The sequence below is a fragment of the Pogonomyrmex barbatus genome, unplaced genomic scaffold, assembly GCF_055798465.1.
Source record: "Pogonomyrmex barbatus isolate J1 unplaced genomic scaffold, ASM5579846v1 scaffold7, whole genome shotgun sequence".
Lineage (NCBI taxonomy): Eukaryota > Metazoa > Arthropoda > Insecta > Hymenoptera > Formicidae > Pogonomyrmex > Pogonomyrmex barbatus.
In genome coordinates this window covers 8288689-8305124 of record NW_028297171.1, presented here as the reverse complement: position 1 = coordinate 8305124, position 16436 = coordinate 8288689, and the positions used below count along the sequence as shown (strand labels likewise).

The following is a 16436-nucleotide window of genomic DNA, read 5'->3' as shown; positions in this document are numbered from 1 at the left end:
AAATAGTAATAGTTAAAACTGGATTACTAAAATGCAATATTCACAATTTTTTTCTTTTGATTCAAATATATATATCTGAACAAGATACACAAATATCTAAGTAGTAAAATAAAATATCTATTCGTTAAGACTGCCGATATTAGCTTTTTAGAATTATTTTTGAGAATTCCTATCCTTTCATCTCTCCTTTTGGCAATGGAATTCGGATTTTGTCGGATATCTTTTTCCGCAATCGCGCAAGAAGGGATCGGTTACGTAATGAAGGAAAGCGAATGCACACGAGATATTAACGCAACACGCAACAGCTTTTGCGACGTGTGTATATATTTACACGATTGTTGCCAATCTTCATCGTATGAAATTAACGGATCTCTCTCGTCCTTATACAGAATCTTAATAATTTTTACCATTGATTACAAACGACGAGCGGAATGACCGTTGCATAATCGAAACGAGCGATTTACACAATGGGTCATCTTCGTTCGCTTTGCAATTGTAAGAGAAACTTGCATTGCTACATTTCCTTCTCTTTCCGATTCTTTTTTTTCTACATTTTTCTCTTTTAATAAAAAGAATCCGCGCATTCTCGTTAATTATTAGACTTCGTAAATGCACAATTCTTCCACGGCGAAATATAAAGTCATCTTACAATCGCAAGCCTTCCGTTCGATACGTCAGTCTTACACCTACATTTACACTGATAGTCTTTAAACTTATCTCTCTTACGATGGATATATCTACGAACCGGAGTATTCGCCGTTTCATTGTAAAATAAATGTACACAGTTGCCAATCCCGTGTTCACGCAATAGGACTAAATACAATAAAACTATAGACGTCGTATCGATGCAAATAGTACGCAAATAAAATAATAGCCAATTAAATTATGACATTCTATCAAAACTAGCTTGATATATTTTTTTTTACAATTATATTGCACATTCAATCGGAATTTTCGTGTTATCATATACGAAACGGAACAATGATCGAGACTCGTTTCTCGAAAGAGTGATTACTCAGAAGGCGAGAAATAATGAAATATCCGATAACGCGCCCCTTCATTATTATATTTAATTGTGTTTCGTCAACGATTGCGTGAGCGCAGGTTTTACAGCATGCCTGTAATACGCGCCTAGTCATGTAGGAAAATATGCAAAGATTACATTTCACGTATTGTTCGCCCTTATCTCTCTTCACACTCTTTGGTCTGTCATCGAATTCCCTTCGGCAATGTCTCCCACATTGTCGTTTATCAAAAGAACGCATCCCCCCGAAAGAACAATATAACAATATTACATAATTAGAGACTTCTCTTCTCGCGCTATATCATCGAACAGACTACCACAGTCCTTTTGTGCCCTCTTTCTATTCATATTTTTTTCATATTTATAAACATACATGTATATCGTATATGTTTTATAATTACGGCAAATTTCGCAGATTTTAATAAATCTTCACTGATTTCAATCATAACAACAAAAAAATCTCTCGACTCTACTAAATTCGACTTAAACAAAATAAAATTGTTTAGAAAATTGATCTAATCGTCACAGCTTTCTACAGATAATAAAAATATATTTGTAAAAGTGTGATAAAAATAAAATTAAATCGTAAGTATGTAAATTACAAAATATTATGAATTTCATTAAATATTAAATTTATTCACTTGAAATTCTGCTTCTTCATCAAAAAACTTGTTTTTCATTTATTTGTGATGATAAAATTTTATTATAGATAGAAGAAAAATATGTATTATTTCAAAATTAAGAAAATACATTTCTCTTTCTTTTTCTCTTTCTTTAATCTGTTATTCAACGAATTTTTATGAATGTTTCGAGAACTTTTTAATCTCGTCCGAAATACGATGAGACTCAGAATCTCTTTCGATTTGAATGAATCTCTCGGGAATTTTTATCCGCGAGCATCCGGATTTTGTATTCTTAGATCGTATTAAATATTAGATGGTGATTAGACGGCACGTCGCACCAATAGTCTGTACAAAAATCTTGAGAAAATAGTTTTTAAAATAGTTTTAAAATAGATCGCGGTCTTATCCACACCTGATTGATCCTTTTTTTCACCATATTGGGAAAAACTTTTAGAAATTCGCAGATCGTATTTTGATTACTCACAGTGATTTATTTCGCACGCGTGCTGGTTCGTCGACAGTATATCCCCAAATTTAGAGGATGTTCTTTTGTTAACACGGGAGTGGTGAATCTCTTTCAAAAATATGAAAGTTGAATATAAATTTAATTGAATCAACAAGCAGCAAAGACGATAATCTTTTGTTATTGTTATGGTATAAAAAAAATCGTGTCAATGATAGATTAAAATGCAGCTCGGAAATTATATTTAATTATATTTAATTTTGTGTTATTTTGGATACTTCTATCTTCTTAAGATTTGTCAAACTTAAAATTGAAAAGATATGTTATACATACTTATATATAATATGTGTAAATACACACACACACACACACACACACACACACACACACACACACACACACACACACACACACACACACACACACACACAACAAAATATTTGTGTGAAAATGTAAATCAACAACAATTTAATAATTTATATTTTTATAAGAAACTATAACATCTTTTGTGATCATAACTGTGAATAGGCCTCTTTCCTACTTGTTGATTTAATTTCTAAAATGGTTAGAGGCTCAACAATCAGTGCAATTGTGACAAACGGTCAACATTATCTATAAAAATAAATTGAAACATCCGCCACCCCCGATCTTAATGTAATGTTGATCAACGATTCTATCCACTAACAAGCGCACAATTATCTCAGCGGTATTAAGCTCATGAGGTATAATGTATTTCACATCAGTAATGTGTGCCTGTATGAATATATCGAAGACCGCAGAAACAAACGTCGCAGGCTTCACTCTAAAATACTTAGCTCTCGTCATACGATGAAATTTATTTAAATATATATTTAAATATATATATATATATATATATATATATATATATATATATATGAATATATCTAACAGTTATTTATTCGCAGATTCATTATTGTACATTCTTATGTTGCTTCACGATGCCAACAATACTGAAGCCGCAGTATCTTTTTAAAGAAGATAATGACGCTTCTAAATCTCTAAAATGTTCATGTCGTCTGAAAATCGACATTCAAATAACAACACGCTTAATTGGGGTTATGGATTATGTATTGGATGGGAATAAGGGCGGTTTCGGCATCACTCAATACCTCTTTGTATAACGTCGAATTTGAAGTATCGATCGTATCAGTCGAGTCTTGCAAACTCTCACGGCATTTCTAATCGCTAATCAAATCTCATTTTGTTCAAACTGTGTTGAAAACTGTCACACGTATTGTTTCAATTCGCATAAAGTTTTGTTTATCACTTCTCTTGGAATAAAAGTATTCGATAGCATTTACGAGAGTTCGAAACCAGTATTGCTAGTGACAGCATAGCGAAGTTTTTCTCGCAACGTGCTCTTCTTTTGATAATTTGGCAGCTTGAGCAGATTAAAGCACGTTGATGAAGTGGGCAATCGATTCTGTGGATCCTTCTTGCGGATTGTAAAGAAACCTCTGATTACGCTGCCTGAATCGCAAAAATTTCAAACAAATTAAATTTACTAAGAGTCATTTATGGATAATCTAAAAATTGAACTAACAATATTTTTGTAAAATTATCTTTTTAAATTCATGTTATCTGTTAGATTTATAATTAAAGAAATCTGTAAGATCTCAAAATTAAAAATATGAAAATATCTGATATATATTATTATAAACTATATAAAAAAAAACTTGTATAACTTATTCATTCATCTGAAATTTAAAGCATAGATTTATATGTATAATCGAATATTACCAATCGTACAATATGGAATTTGAAAGGTATTGAAGGTTTTTCCAATATCTTGCTTGATTTTATTGCTAATTATGAAAAGTTGATTTGTCTTTTTTTTAAAACTACTTTATAACGATCATACCGATAGTGTCGCCGGTGTCCTCGTCGTCACAGACTTCCACGCATCGTATAGAGAAAGGCGGTTCCAGATGAGCGAAACCCAGCAAAGGTGACTTCGAGCAACTCGTCACAAACTGTAATAAACATCAGAAATATTATTTAAGAAGATCATTAATGTAGGATCGATATTAGAAATATCAATATCTTGAAAACACCATTACAGGATTGAGAGAAATTGTTATTTCATAATATGATTGATACCTTTAAGAATAAGCCTCTTTCCTCTTCTGTAAAATCTTTCTCCAAAATATCCCACAACCAGCATACCACCCGATGACTATCATGAAATCCACCATAATATTGTGTATGTTTTCGTAAATCTCGCAGGTCCAAAGGTACATTATCGCCCGAAATTAATCTCTGTAACTGTAAAACACCGTGATTACTTAATTAAATATATGTATATATAATTTTAAATAAATGCTAGTATAAAAATGTTTAGAAATATATTAATAATATACTATATGGTGACATTTAATCATAATATGATATTTTCTTTGTATAGGATATCATAGGATATTCATCTTTAAATGTTCTTAAAATATAGAGCTTAAATTTCAACTTTATTAAAATAATTTCTTAATTGAATTGTTAAGTCATTTATATATATAATTATATGTAATTACATTCGATTCGACATTCAAATTAATAATTTTATGCTGCTTAATTCTGACATCTCAATTATACGCTGCAAATAAATGCAAATAAGTTTCTTGGATCCTCACCTCGGGCGTCGAGAATAATGACAGCCACTCGGGATTAATGATGGAGCGGAATCCTTTGATGAAGGCGGTCGTTTGCTCCTTGATCTGATGATACATTCTATAATGCGCCATATGGTGGATATATTGAATCTTGTTTTGATTGGTCACAGCAGTGGTACGCCCGCCAGGAATCAGCTCGTGCGTAACCAGTTTGCCGAGTACGTCCTCGTCAAGAGAGAATGTCAACTCCAGTTGCCGGATATCGCCCTTGTAATGTTTTACCAAGGTCAGGCTACGGTAAAGATCGCGATCTAACGAAGCGAGCTCGTCTAGCCAACTGTACAATGCACCGCCTGTTTGCCCGGAAAATTGCGACACAAAGAATGACGCAAAAGGCACGTCCACGACAATGCCCTGAAAAGCAATAAGAGATTGATCATTATGAAGAAATCAGTTATTCAGAGGTAATGATTATATTTTATTTTATTTTATTTTTTTTTGCGAAATAATCCATGTAATAAAATTATATGAATAAATAATGAACAATTAAAATAATAATTAAATCACGTATTTCTGTTAATATAAGAAATATTCTGATTATTTTCAAAACTTTGTTTTATTATTCTATATTTTTTAAATAATTTTGATGAAATTTTAATAATTAAATTATTCGATGAGTAAGAGTAATTTACCTCGTAAACCGCTTTGCCGAGCATTCGCCCGACGAATTCAAACAGTTGCAAATGATTGTCCTGCATAAAAGATGTAGGAGATGGATAGAGCCGGTTTTCGCTTGTGGCTTTGAACAAATTGAGAGATGGATCGAATACTCGTTTTATTGTCTCTTCCAGGAACTCCTTGAAAACTCCATCTTGATCGATACCGGCCTCGGCTAGACCTTGTTCATTTACGAAACGTACCCTGATCACACCTTTTAATGCTTGTGACGGCAACATAGCTAATTGTCTATATCCATCCTCAACTATTCGCGTTCTGTAAAATATAAGAAGGTATTTCATAATAATTGAGGGAAACAGTATAATATAAAAAATTGTGAAACAATGTTAATTTTTACTAAAGAATTTTTTTGGAAAGTGTAGCGTTATATTACCAAAATTAAGAAAAAATTTTCTTCTTAATTCTATTCATTCAATTCTAAATAAAAAAATAATATCAAATTTTATAAAATAAAAAAAAATAAAATTTCATTAAATTATTCAATTTCATTAATAAAATTTTTTTTTTTTTTAAATAATCGTCACAATGAAATAAAAAAACTATAAAATAAATAAAAACATATAGACCTATGTACGACGATGAGAGTGGTCGGTGGACTGTTACAAGCGCTCTCAGTTAAACCCATCACTGCTTTTTCATCAGCTATGTGCTTGCGAAATAATACAACTCGTTCAGAATGAGGGATAACATGAGGCATTTTTGAAAGTAAAAGCGCAGCACCGCGTCTTCCCTTTTCCAAATCGGCCAAGAAGCCGGATACTCGTACTTCCTGTTTTAAGAAAAAAATCATGAATTAAAATATACTGAATATAGCAATAATAATAATGACATATAGCAAATATAAATCTCTCTACCCTGATTTCGTATTATAGACGCAAGATATATAAATATAAAGATAAATACAATGCGAAATAAATATTGTGTTAATAATTTTTAACTGATATAAAAAAAAATTTTAAATCATGACAAATTTTTTGGTAATAAAAGTCTGAGATGTTTACAAAACTTAAAATAAACTGGATACTTAACTTGGCCAACCAATGACCTTCTGGACAAAACGTTCTGCGACAATCGCGTCGATAGATTGCCATTAGAAGAATATAAAGCGAAATAAATAGAGGATTGCTGGATACGGATTTCACATCTGTAATATCCAAATTTTTAGAAACGTACATGTTTTCACTTTTTAATCTGAAGATTCTATTTTTCTTTTTATGATTTTTAATTAACATACGATTTCGTAACAAATTCGGCTTACCGAATAAATTAGTGAGAACTGCTTTGTACAAAAACTGATTTAGAAAGTACGACATAGTGATAAAGTCTGTAAGCTTGAAGGGATCTTGATGCTCATACATTTCCATATCGTCCAAGATGCTAAAATTAGGAAATCAAGAAATTACTATGTAAAATCAATTCTAATAATAAATTTAAATATCAAATTGCTTGAAAGGAAACCATGTTACTTACGTCACGTAGTGCGTCATACAATCAGCGAATAGTATCAGCATCTGGAACTCAGGTGCCGTGCACTTAGTATTAGCCGCCAAGAGATCTAGAAACGCTTTCAAACCGCAGTGCGGCCCCAGGGTGGTGAGAAACAACCACATATGATAAAGAATTTTGCCTTGATAGCACAATCCTGTTTTTGTATGCGTATACTATTAGCCGGTATGTCATTTGCATGTATGATTTTGCGCAATTATATGCGTTAAGCTGAATACATACCGGTCAATATCTCGATCTTCATCTGCGTAAGCGTGTGTAATGCCGTTTGATATAGCGAGCAGATCAAAGCTATCTTGGTAGCCTCCGGACTGCCCAGCTTTCTATAGTTTTTAGTGCTGTTGTTCCTGTTGGTACGAGCCTCAAGAAACGCACGTCGGAAAATATTGGCTCCCATAGAAGAGGTACTTTGTTGTTCTACCGGAGGTGGTACCTCTTTTTCGACAAACTCGGTCAGTGGCTGTTCTAAAGAGAAAATAGAAAATAGATAAAGAATGAACTGATTTCTATTAATTCGGCAAGATTGAAAAAATTACTTTTAAAAAGTAACTTGTTACCATTACTCATTCTTTATTTAAAAAAAATGCGCTACATAATTATTATTATTAATAAAAAATGTATTGCTATTATCATAATTTGTTATTATATATATATATATATATATATATATATATATAATAATTACTGTAACTATTTTATATATATATATATATATATATATATAAATAGTAACTGAGAAATAATAACGATAATGACATTGTAAATGAAAAATTACATCTCGATTCTGTAAGTCGAATATCATACTTTTCTATGCAACTTGCAAAGCTCTTTGTAAAGATTATCGAAATATGTAAAATTCGATGACTCTCACCGATTAAATGCGTAACAATTCTGCCCGTCCAAAGACAAGCAAGTTGCAATTTTACCGAAGGAGTCGCATCCTGCAACGACGTGTCAATCGTCTGTGCAAACCAGCCTAATACAGGATGCCAATGCGTCAAATTACTCCGTTTGGCAACTACATATTGCTGACATGCTTCCAACATTCTCGTTACGACAAACTGTAGAAGATTCGCGAGATGTTATCAATATGCCCGTAATAAGGAAAATTACCGTGATGGCTTACCGTAAAAGAAGGAAAGCAGAGTTCTCTTAATACTTCTTCCCTCTCAATATTCGCTAATTGTATTAAATTTGCGAGCAAACAAAGCGCATAACTGCCCTCCAAAGCATTAAAGACGATCCTTAAATTCTGTTCGGAATTTAACAACTCCAAACTTCTCGCGAACAGATTATTTGTTATGAACGACGAAATGCACTGTAAATAAACATCAAAAACTTTACATACTTAGAAATATCAGAATTTATGTAAATATTTTCTTTTTTTCTACCTCCGGTGACAAAATATTCAAGTGATAAACCAGAGCTGGGACGCTAAAGATGTTAATTAGGAACAGGGATACCAATTTGTCAGACATTTGTGAAGAGATCAGTGGCCTCAATGTCAGAGTGACCGCTGCTGAAAGTGTAACTGGTTTCAAAGCAATTTTTGCTCTACCTAATCCCTTCATTAAAAGAGTCTGAAATGAAAAATATAATTTAGCATTGTTAAAAAAAGAATCAAGATCATTAAAAAGTGTCATTGACATTGTTACCTGCATAGTAGCATAAAATCCATTGTTAACTAGATGGCCCATTATATTTGCGCACAGTTGGCTCATGCCAGTCTTCAATTGGTCCATGCCCTTCACCTTTTGTATAGCCCATGTTCCTGGCGATGTAAAACTCACCAGAGTATGCAGTCGGAGCAATATGGATTTGTGGTCCGATACTCTCTCCGGCTTCAGGCCATCCAGACCGGAGAGACAATGGTATAAAATGGTCTTCATTTGGGATATCCATGATATGTAGTGATCCTTGTTTAATGCCACTCCGACATAAGATATTTTTGGAGATTCGGAATCGAGAGTTAGCACAAGATATCTAAAAGGTCATCCTCCTTGAATACCATATTCTGAATCTTTCTTGAATATTATGCTGCATAACTCACCTACACACTCTCTCGATTCTCTCTTGATCTCTTTCTTTCTTATAAATTAACAAAAATCTTGAAATAATTCTATACACCTCTAGAGCAGGTTTTAATTCCACTGATGCATTATCCACACCGATGTCATCAAGGAAATTATTATCAAATTCTTCTCTACAAATGAAAAAAATAATCTTGTTAGATAATCACTAACTTGGTATAAACTTATATATTATATATTCTATATATCATATTTATTTTCATGTTATTTGTATAATTCAATTCCTATGAAACATTCAAATTCACTGATTAAAAAAAAAAAATTAAAATGAACCTTATACCAATATACTACATAAAATATAAAATGAAATTAATATATCTCTCTTTATCATTTGATTCAATTTATCTGAATTTATTTGCCTGGAATTATGCCTAGCTCTATCAATATATATTTACATCACACAGATAACTGTGCAATTTTTACAGAGTTTTTCTATAGTATAGTGCTCAAACTGAATATCGACAACTTCTGTTCAAGCAATGGTACATGTGTTCTCAAATAATTCCTATATTCTTGTGGATGATCTCGTAATTTGTCTCTGCTCCACATAAAAGTAGTTCATATGAAGCTTTGTTTCGCACTTACAGTATTCGCTTGGTGAACTGGACGCGAGCCAACCAGGCTCGGACGTGGGCCTGAATCAAAGTGGCCGCGGCCTCTCTGCGCTTCTCGTGAGCCCGATCCTCGCGCGCGGCTTTCTTCTGTTGCAGGAAGCTGCCCTTCGACGACGAGCCCTCCGCACAAAACATCCTAGAGCTGACCTTGATCGCCGCTCACCTCCAGGTCATAAGGGCCCAAACAACCCCCCGGACGCCTATGCTTCTCCTCCACCACTACCTCCTCCTCGTCGTCGTCGTCGTCGTCGCTCGCTGCTAACCGCGAGACATCTCCGAGGCATCCTCATCAGCTGACGGGCATCTACCGATTCTCCCCACCACGTTATCCACTTCTTGTCCGTGGGTTATCACTACGTCGAGATACTCAGAATCCGCATTCGAATGCGCTTTTACAAAAGATCCGATATCGTCTGACAATGCGTTGCGAGTACTCCAATGTTGCCTTTCTTGAGATATCCTGGTCAGCTGACGGGTATTTACAAATCCTCTCTCCCTCTCCAGAAACGGAAAATCGCTCAGCAGTGACGGGTTGGAAGACTCAAGGTTCCCGAGGCAACCCAGAAATCAGATGAACTTGAAGATGGACTTAATTTCCAGAAGAATTTTAATGACTTCTTTTCCTTCATAATTTAAAGATTTTTTAAATTTTAAATAATTTATTTTAGACAAATTTTATAATTGATGGTTTTTTGTTTTATTTGATAATTTATGGTTTCTTATTTAAATTATCATAATAATTTAATTAACATTCAAAAAACAAAAAGTAATTTATAATTTATCATTAATTTGTATATTAATATTTGTATTATTTTAAAGATTGGAATAAAGACAATAAATCATTACGTAATTATAAATTTTCTTTTAAGCATAAAAAATATTATTTAAATTAATTTTCAATTAAGCTAATTGGAGTTCTGATCTAAAACCGTTCCGATTTCAACTAAATTCCAACTTAATCAATTAATCAATTAATTAATTAATTAATCAAATGTATTATTTTGTTTTAATCCCTGATTAAAATTCAAAGTTCAATCGGAAGTTGCTACGAGGTCTTGGGTCTCCTTTGTGCTTCCTTGTTCTTTTATGGCCCAATTCATCTATCGCCGTTCCGCATTCGATCGCTCGACCGGTCGCGAGCTCTCTCGAGGCTGCTCCGATTTCCCGCGTCTCGACCTATCGAAACCGTGCGCATCTGCCGTGCGTCCACGGCGGCATCTCTCGTTCTCGTGTGCGTCGATCGTCCTCAGTCCGCACCAGGGCGCGTTGATATGCGTGTGTTCTCTTCCCCTCTCCTTCTCTCGGCGAGAGGAGTCGCGGATCTCCACGACGGTGTGTTTTCATTTCGTGACCGCGTTATCGGGCAGGACGTAGGGTGAGTATCGAGTTCACGAGTGACGAGCAAGGGAGAGGAGAGACAATCGATCCGTCATTGTACATCCGATTCGACGTACAACAGGACGCGCGCGGTCGATTGACGGTCGCGCGGTGACCGTGGGAAAACTCGAAAATGTTCCCACGCTCTCGCTACGCTGCGAGTGTGTGTCGCGCGTGCGTGTGAAATTCCACAGGGAGGCCACGGGGAAGGGTGGACGCGCGCGGGGCAGCGCGGAGGGTGGCAGGCAGGAGGATGAGCTCCCAGGGGCAGGAGCACGGACACGCGGTGGTCGTGTGGGAGTGGGAGAACCGTCACGGACGGTGGAGGCCTTACAGCCCGGCTGTGTCGCAGCATCTCGAGCGAGCCCACTACAAGAAACTCACGCGAGTGTTCCTGAATGATGCGGATCCCACTCTTGACAGGTCCGGACACGCGAATTAGAAATACGAAACGCGTGTAGCCCGTCGGCCTTAACTGCACTTGCCTTGCGATAAAAAGCGAGGCAGGTGTATGTTTGGGTTCTTGAGAAAAAAAAAAAAGAGAAAGAGGAAGAGAGGGAGAGAGAGAAGTTGAGAGTAAAGAGCAGATGTATATAACAAACATAGAATTTTAATTATGTTGGCTGTTTTGTTAATTATTTATAAAAAATTTATTGTTTATTTCTTGATTGTTCAATAACCCTGATTTCAAATGCTTCTTATTTTATTTTTATTGTTAAAACAAATAATGCAAGAATTTTTTTATTTTTATTTTGTTTTATTTTATTTTATTTTATTCATTTTAATAAAATAAAATAATATATCACATTTTAGAGATATTTTAATATTAATAATTGATACATATTTTTCTATTGAATATAAATATAATTTTTGTTTAATATATTTTTAAAAACTTTTGTCAGTAATTCAAATTGTTAGAAATTAATATGAAATAGGTATATTAAATTATGCACTTAGTCCTTGAAGTTCAAAATAATATGTATTGATTTGTTTAATGATTAGGTATTACATAAATTTGAAGACCAAGACACAATGCAGCGATGATGGTGATGAAACACACAATGTGAGGAGAAAGTTTTACTTGCCAGGTTCACCGGCTGGCAAAGGAGCTAAGTGGGAATGGACAGGCGATTCAGATGATTGGCATACTTATGATATGGAAGTGCAATGTCTCATAGAAGAAGCATGGGCAAGAGTAAGCAAATGAGTATTACAAAATAGATCATTATACTTAATTTTTCTAATAAAATATTATTTTTTAGGGTGACAAAACTATTGATATTTCCAAGACTTATTTGGGTTTTCCTTATATTATCAACTTCTGCAATCTGACGCAAGTGAGATGCTGTACAGGCTATGTGAGGCCAATAAGACGTGTACAACAAGCACCCTATCCATTGGTCAAAGTCGCCTTAGAGGAACTGCAAGTCACTTCTGGGAAAAGAGCTACATCAGTTACAGTTAAGAGTTCCACTGTCAAGGTTACACACAAGAAATCATCTAACGGAAGTACGAAGAAAAACAACAAGAAAGTGAGTTTTGCCTTCTTCAGCACGATATCATTCCTGTGTTGCAACTATCATTTGCGAATTGTTTTTTTTTCCAGGGTAAAAATGGAGAGACAAATGGACCGACGAACATTGCGCGTGTTATTCTCAGCAATTTTAACATATTCAGCAGTAAACATGGTATTGAAAATAATCCTGCAGCAACAAATGTGGAATCTGGTCAGAAGAGGAAGACCTGCGACACAGTGTTAGATGTTGATTCCAGCAGCACCAAGAGCGGCCGCAGGCCAAGTGTGGATACTGTGTCCACATATTTAAGTCATGAGAATCCGATAGATTTGTTGGACAGCAGCATGGGAAGCGATGATGCGTTCAAAGATTCCATTCTCGGTACATATTTAGAAAAATACACTCCTTTGATTTATTCCTTTAGTTATCCATCAATTTTCACATTCTTTATTAACTTTAATATAATGAAACAACTTCTGTTTGTTTATTTATAAATTTTAAATTTTTATTTATAAATTTACAGTAGCTTCGTATGGATTGAGTTTGAAATAATTTAATTTTAAATGAATCTTGAGTTTAAAATAAATTTCATAACAAGTGGATTAATATTTTTCTAAATTTTGATCTTTAATTATATCATAAAATAGCACACATCTATACATTTATTTAAATATCGAAAGTTCTTGGAATCGCAGTGATGCCTGAATATCTAGACTCTAGACTATTAATACATCAAATCTTAATTAGGAATGGACACCACGTCGGATGTGATATCCCAATATGTGAAAGTAGTTGAAAGCGATGGTTCTGATTCCTGTCCAGTATGCCTGGGCACTCCAGAGCCGTTGACTGTCGAGCTAACACGTTGCAGGCACAGATTGCATTTAGCATGCCTGAATGCGATGCTCAGCTGCCAACAACTACCTATGTATATACAATGTCCAGTTTGTCGTATGATCTACGGTGAGAAGAGGGGCAATCAACCACCGGGTACAATGAATTGGACGCGGATACCGCGAGCATTGCCAGGCTTTCCAAATACTAATACTATACAAATTACTTACGAGTAAGTATAAGAAAGAGAGAGAGAGAGAGAAAATCAGTATTGCGAAAATTTGTATTTTTCTATAATATATTACTATAAGTACTCTTAAAAAAAAAACGGATAAAAATAATTTGAATATCAATTAATCTAGGATAGACAAAAGAATCGATCAAATTAAAAGTTTTGAATTAATCAGTGATCGGTCTGTGTTATTTTTTTTCAGCATTCCATCCGGGATTCAAGGTAATGAGCACCCAAATCCGGGTCAGGCATATTATGCCGTCGGCTTTCCGAGAGTGTGTTATCTCCCGGACAACAATCTTGGCCGTCGTATATTGAGATTACTACAGATCGCATTCGAACGCAGACTAATTTTCACAATTGGCCGTTCGGTCACTACCGGTCGCGAGGACGTCGTCACGTGGAACGAGATCCATCATAAAACCGAGCTAGGCCCATCCACATCTGGCCACGGTTATCCTGACCATAGTTACCTCGAAAGGACACTCGCGGAACTGGCAGCGCAAGGTGTGACCGATGGACAATCATCACCGATGTATCAGCAATTACATTAATTGCGATTATTAATGTAATATAATGGAGTGTTTATGCAAAAAATGAGTTAATTCATAGGGAGTAAATAGAAATCGATTTGAAGAAAATTAAACCTTTGAAAGAGACATTTTTTATGCAAACCTAATTTAAAAGAAATTAATTCACGAATAATTTTAAAAATTAATTAACAAATTGAATAGCTTTAGAACTTTCTAGAAATAAAGAATTTTTACTTGAAAATTTATAATAAAACGTATAAAATTTTAGAATTGATTCATTTTTGCATATTGCACGAATAATTTAGCGCAATTAATTTAAGATTCTTAACACTTTGCCGATCGGATGCATAAAACTATGTTTCATATGGGCATAATATTGTTGCTTCAATTTGATTAGAGTAAATTTATAAGATTAGAGTAAATTTAAATCATAAGGTAAAGAAGGATTCAGGATAAATCAGATTGCTTATGGAGATGGAAAAAAATTTATTATTATAAAGACAAGAAAGGGAATTTATAGCGAATACAAGGATATTATAAGTTTATTTTAAGCATATTTATGAAAGAATAAATATGTAATTATGCAATGTAACTCCAAGATTGGAAGCACTTTAAGGAGAAAAAAAGGTAATAAGTAGTTTTTTTTTTTATATATTTATAGCACATTTATCGTAACAAAGACATCACAAATAAGAACTATTATTATTCATATGTTTTGATACATAAAATATTTTCTGATTTTTTCAAAAGTTTAAGAATACATAACTAAAAATTAAAATAGCTTTTTAAAAGCATTTTTATTTGTGTGCACACAGATTTATCTGTTGCAAAGTATCGATATATTAACTTCCGTCGGCGAAGTGTTAATTTAAACTTTTCTCTTAAGAATAAAAAGCAGCACGAACAAATTAGAGATGTATATTTTTAAAAATTTACTTGATTTTTATTCCGTGCTACGCAAGGAACTGATAGATATATCCTAGAAAGCAGAATATTAGATTTTTATATAGACATATTAGATTTTTATCTAGATATATTTTGCATCGGAGAATGTGTTGCAACTAAATATGGGAGCAATTGTCGAACGACAGTATTATTTTATAGATCTTAGATTTATATATCTTTTTATAAAAAAAAATATATATACATATCATCCATAAGAAATTTGTCAAAAGATACTAAAATTTTATTACGGTCTTACATAAATAATCAAAAAAATACAATTATTGGCACGAACAATATGTTTTATGAAATAATATTCTTTTATTTATCTAAATTTTGTTAACCAAAAATAGAATTTGATTCTTAAATAAGATAAAAATTATTGTTATCATTCCAAATTTTATTTTTAAAATTATAAAGCTAAGTTATGTTAGTTATATTCCGAATTATATTTATAATTTTCAGATAATTTGTTTGTATTTTATTCTCTAAAAAAAATCTTGATACCAAATCCCATATATAATCCTATTTTAGCTAATATTTAAAATGTTATTGATAATTTATTCAGTTTTATTAAAAGGATTATTTTGAAATAAAATATTACAACGCAATAATTAAAATCTATTTTACATAATTTTGATATTTTTAACTATAATAACATCTCAAAACATTATTATTACATCTTACTCATTACTACATTATTACTACATCTTTAAAACATCTCAATTGTGAATTCAATTAAATTATAATTCGTCATAATTTTAACTATGAAACTTTAATTAATTAATCAACTAATTCAAGTGATAGAATTGCTTACAATAAAACTTCTACTTATGACACTTGTTTCTTTCATAATTTTTTTATATCAAAAAATCAAAAAATGAATTAACTTTTATAAAAATAATTAATAATTAAATATTTATGTTAACGTAATGATATTTACAGATATTATTTGACAAATTAATTACTTATTAAATCAATCAGAATTAAATTTTCTTTCGTTCCGAATTTTCTATTTCTTACAAGCATGCGAAACATGAAATTCATCAAATATTAACTTCTAAGCGCACATTTATTTGTACGTATACCGGTTAGATGGCGTGTCTTTTAACATCATTAAAATGGCCGAAAATTGATTTTTTAGCCGTGTTATTCCTCGATGACAATTCTCTCTCTCTTTATTTCCCTCATTCGCAACATCCGGCGTTTTACTGACGGCGTGTAAAGAAAATTGCAACGGCAACTAACAGCGGCGACAACGACAACGACGACGGCGAATCGGCAAACGCTCGATCCTCCATGCCGGAGCAACACGGCAG

General features: G+C 33.3%; 2 protein-coding genes across 5 annotated transcripts; one reads left to right on the top strand and one right to left on the bottom strand.

Moving 5' to 3' along the window:
• Positions 1-286: 286 nt before the first annotated feature.
• On the bottom strand, positions 287-10251 carry LOC105433425 (ubiquitin-protein ligase E3B). Its single transcript, XM_089083287.1, has 16 exons — positions 9654-10251; positions 9029-9181; positions 8634-8961; positions 8370-8558; positions 8105-8296; positions 7850-8039; positions 7201-7443; positions 6943-7114; positions 6731-6849; positions 6497-6616; positions 6039-6237; positions 5427-5727; positions 4756-5148; positions 4232-4396; positions 3993-4104; positions 287-3601 (listed from the first exon to the last, which is right to left on the bottom strand). The coding sequence occupies exons 1-16, from the start codon at positions 9815-9817 to the stop codon at positions 3429-3431; spliced, it is 3213 nt and encodes a 1070-aa protein (XP_088939413.1). The 5' UTR covers positions 9818-10251; the 3' UTR covers positions 287-3428.
• A 626-nt stretch (positions 10252-10877) lies between these two features.
• dx (deltex E3 ubiquitin ligase) lies at positions 10878-16415 on the top strand. 4 transcript variants are annotated; one of them, XM_089083283.1, is made up of 7 exons: positions 10878-11482; positions 12062-12254; positions 12322-12591; positions 12666-12957; positions 13324-13642; positions 13845-14149; positions 16345-16415. In XM_089083283.1, the coding sequence occupies exons 1-7, from the start codon at positions 11313-11315 to the stop codon at positions 16362-16364; spliced, it is 1569 nt and encodes a 522-aa protein (XP_088939409.1). In that variant the 5' UTR covers positions 10878-11312; the 3' UTR covers positions 16365-16415. The 4 variants fall into 4 exon arrangements, with proteins under 4 accessions (XP_088939409.1, XP_011647054.2, XP_011647055.2 ...); XM_011648752.3 differs by having other exon boundaries at positions 16262-16415; XM_089083284.1 differs by having other exon boundaries at positions 11316-11482; positions 12148-12254; positions 16262-16415.
• The last annotated feature ends 21 nt before the right edge of the window (positions 16416-16436 follow it).

Bases quoted from the DNA above. Each gene is read 5' to 3' on its own strand.
- LOC105433425 (XM_089083287.1), bottom strand. From the start codon at position 9,817: ATGTTTTGTGCGGAGGGCTCGTCGTCGAAGGGCAGCTTCCTGCAACAG. The intron at 8,962-9,028 runs GTGAGTTATGCA...ATGACCTTTTAG, and splicing joins AGAATCGAGAGAGTGTGTAG to ATATCTTGTGCTAACTCTCG. The intron at 4,397-4,755 runs GTGAGGATCCAA...GGTGTTTTACAG, and splicing joins CATTATTCTCGACGCCCGAG to TTACAGAGATTAATTTCGGG.
- dx (XM_011648752.3), top strand. From the start codon at position 11,313: ATGAGCTCCCAGGGGCAGGAGCACGGACACGCGGTGGTCGTGTGGGAG. The intron at 12,958-13,323 runs GTACATATTTAG...AATCTTAATTAG, and splicing joins GTTCAAAGATTCCATTCTCG to GAATGGACACCACGTCGGAT. The intron at 14,150-16,261 runs GTGTGACCGATG...TTGATTTTTTAG, and splicing joins CGCGGAACTGGCAGCGCAAG to CCGTGTTATTCCTCGATGAC.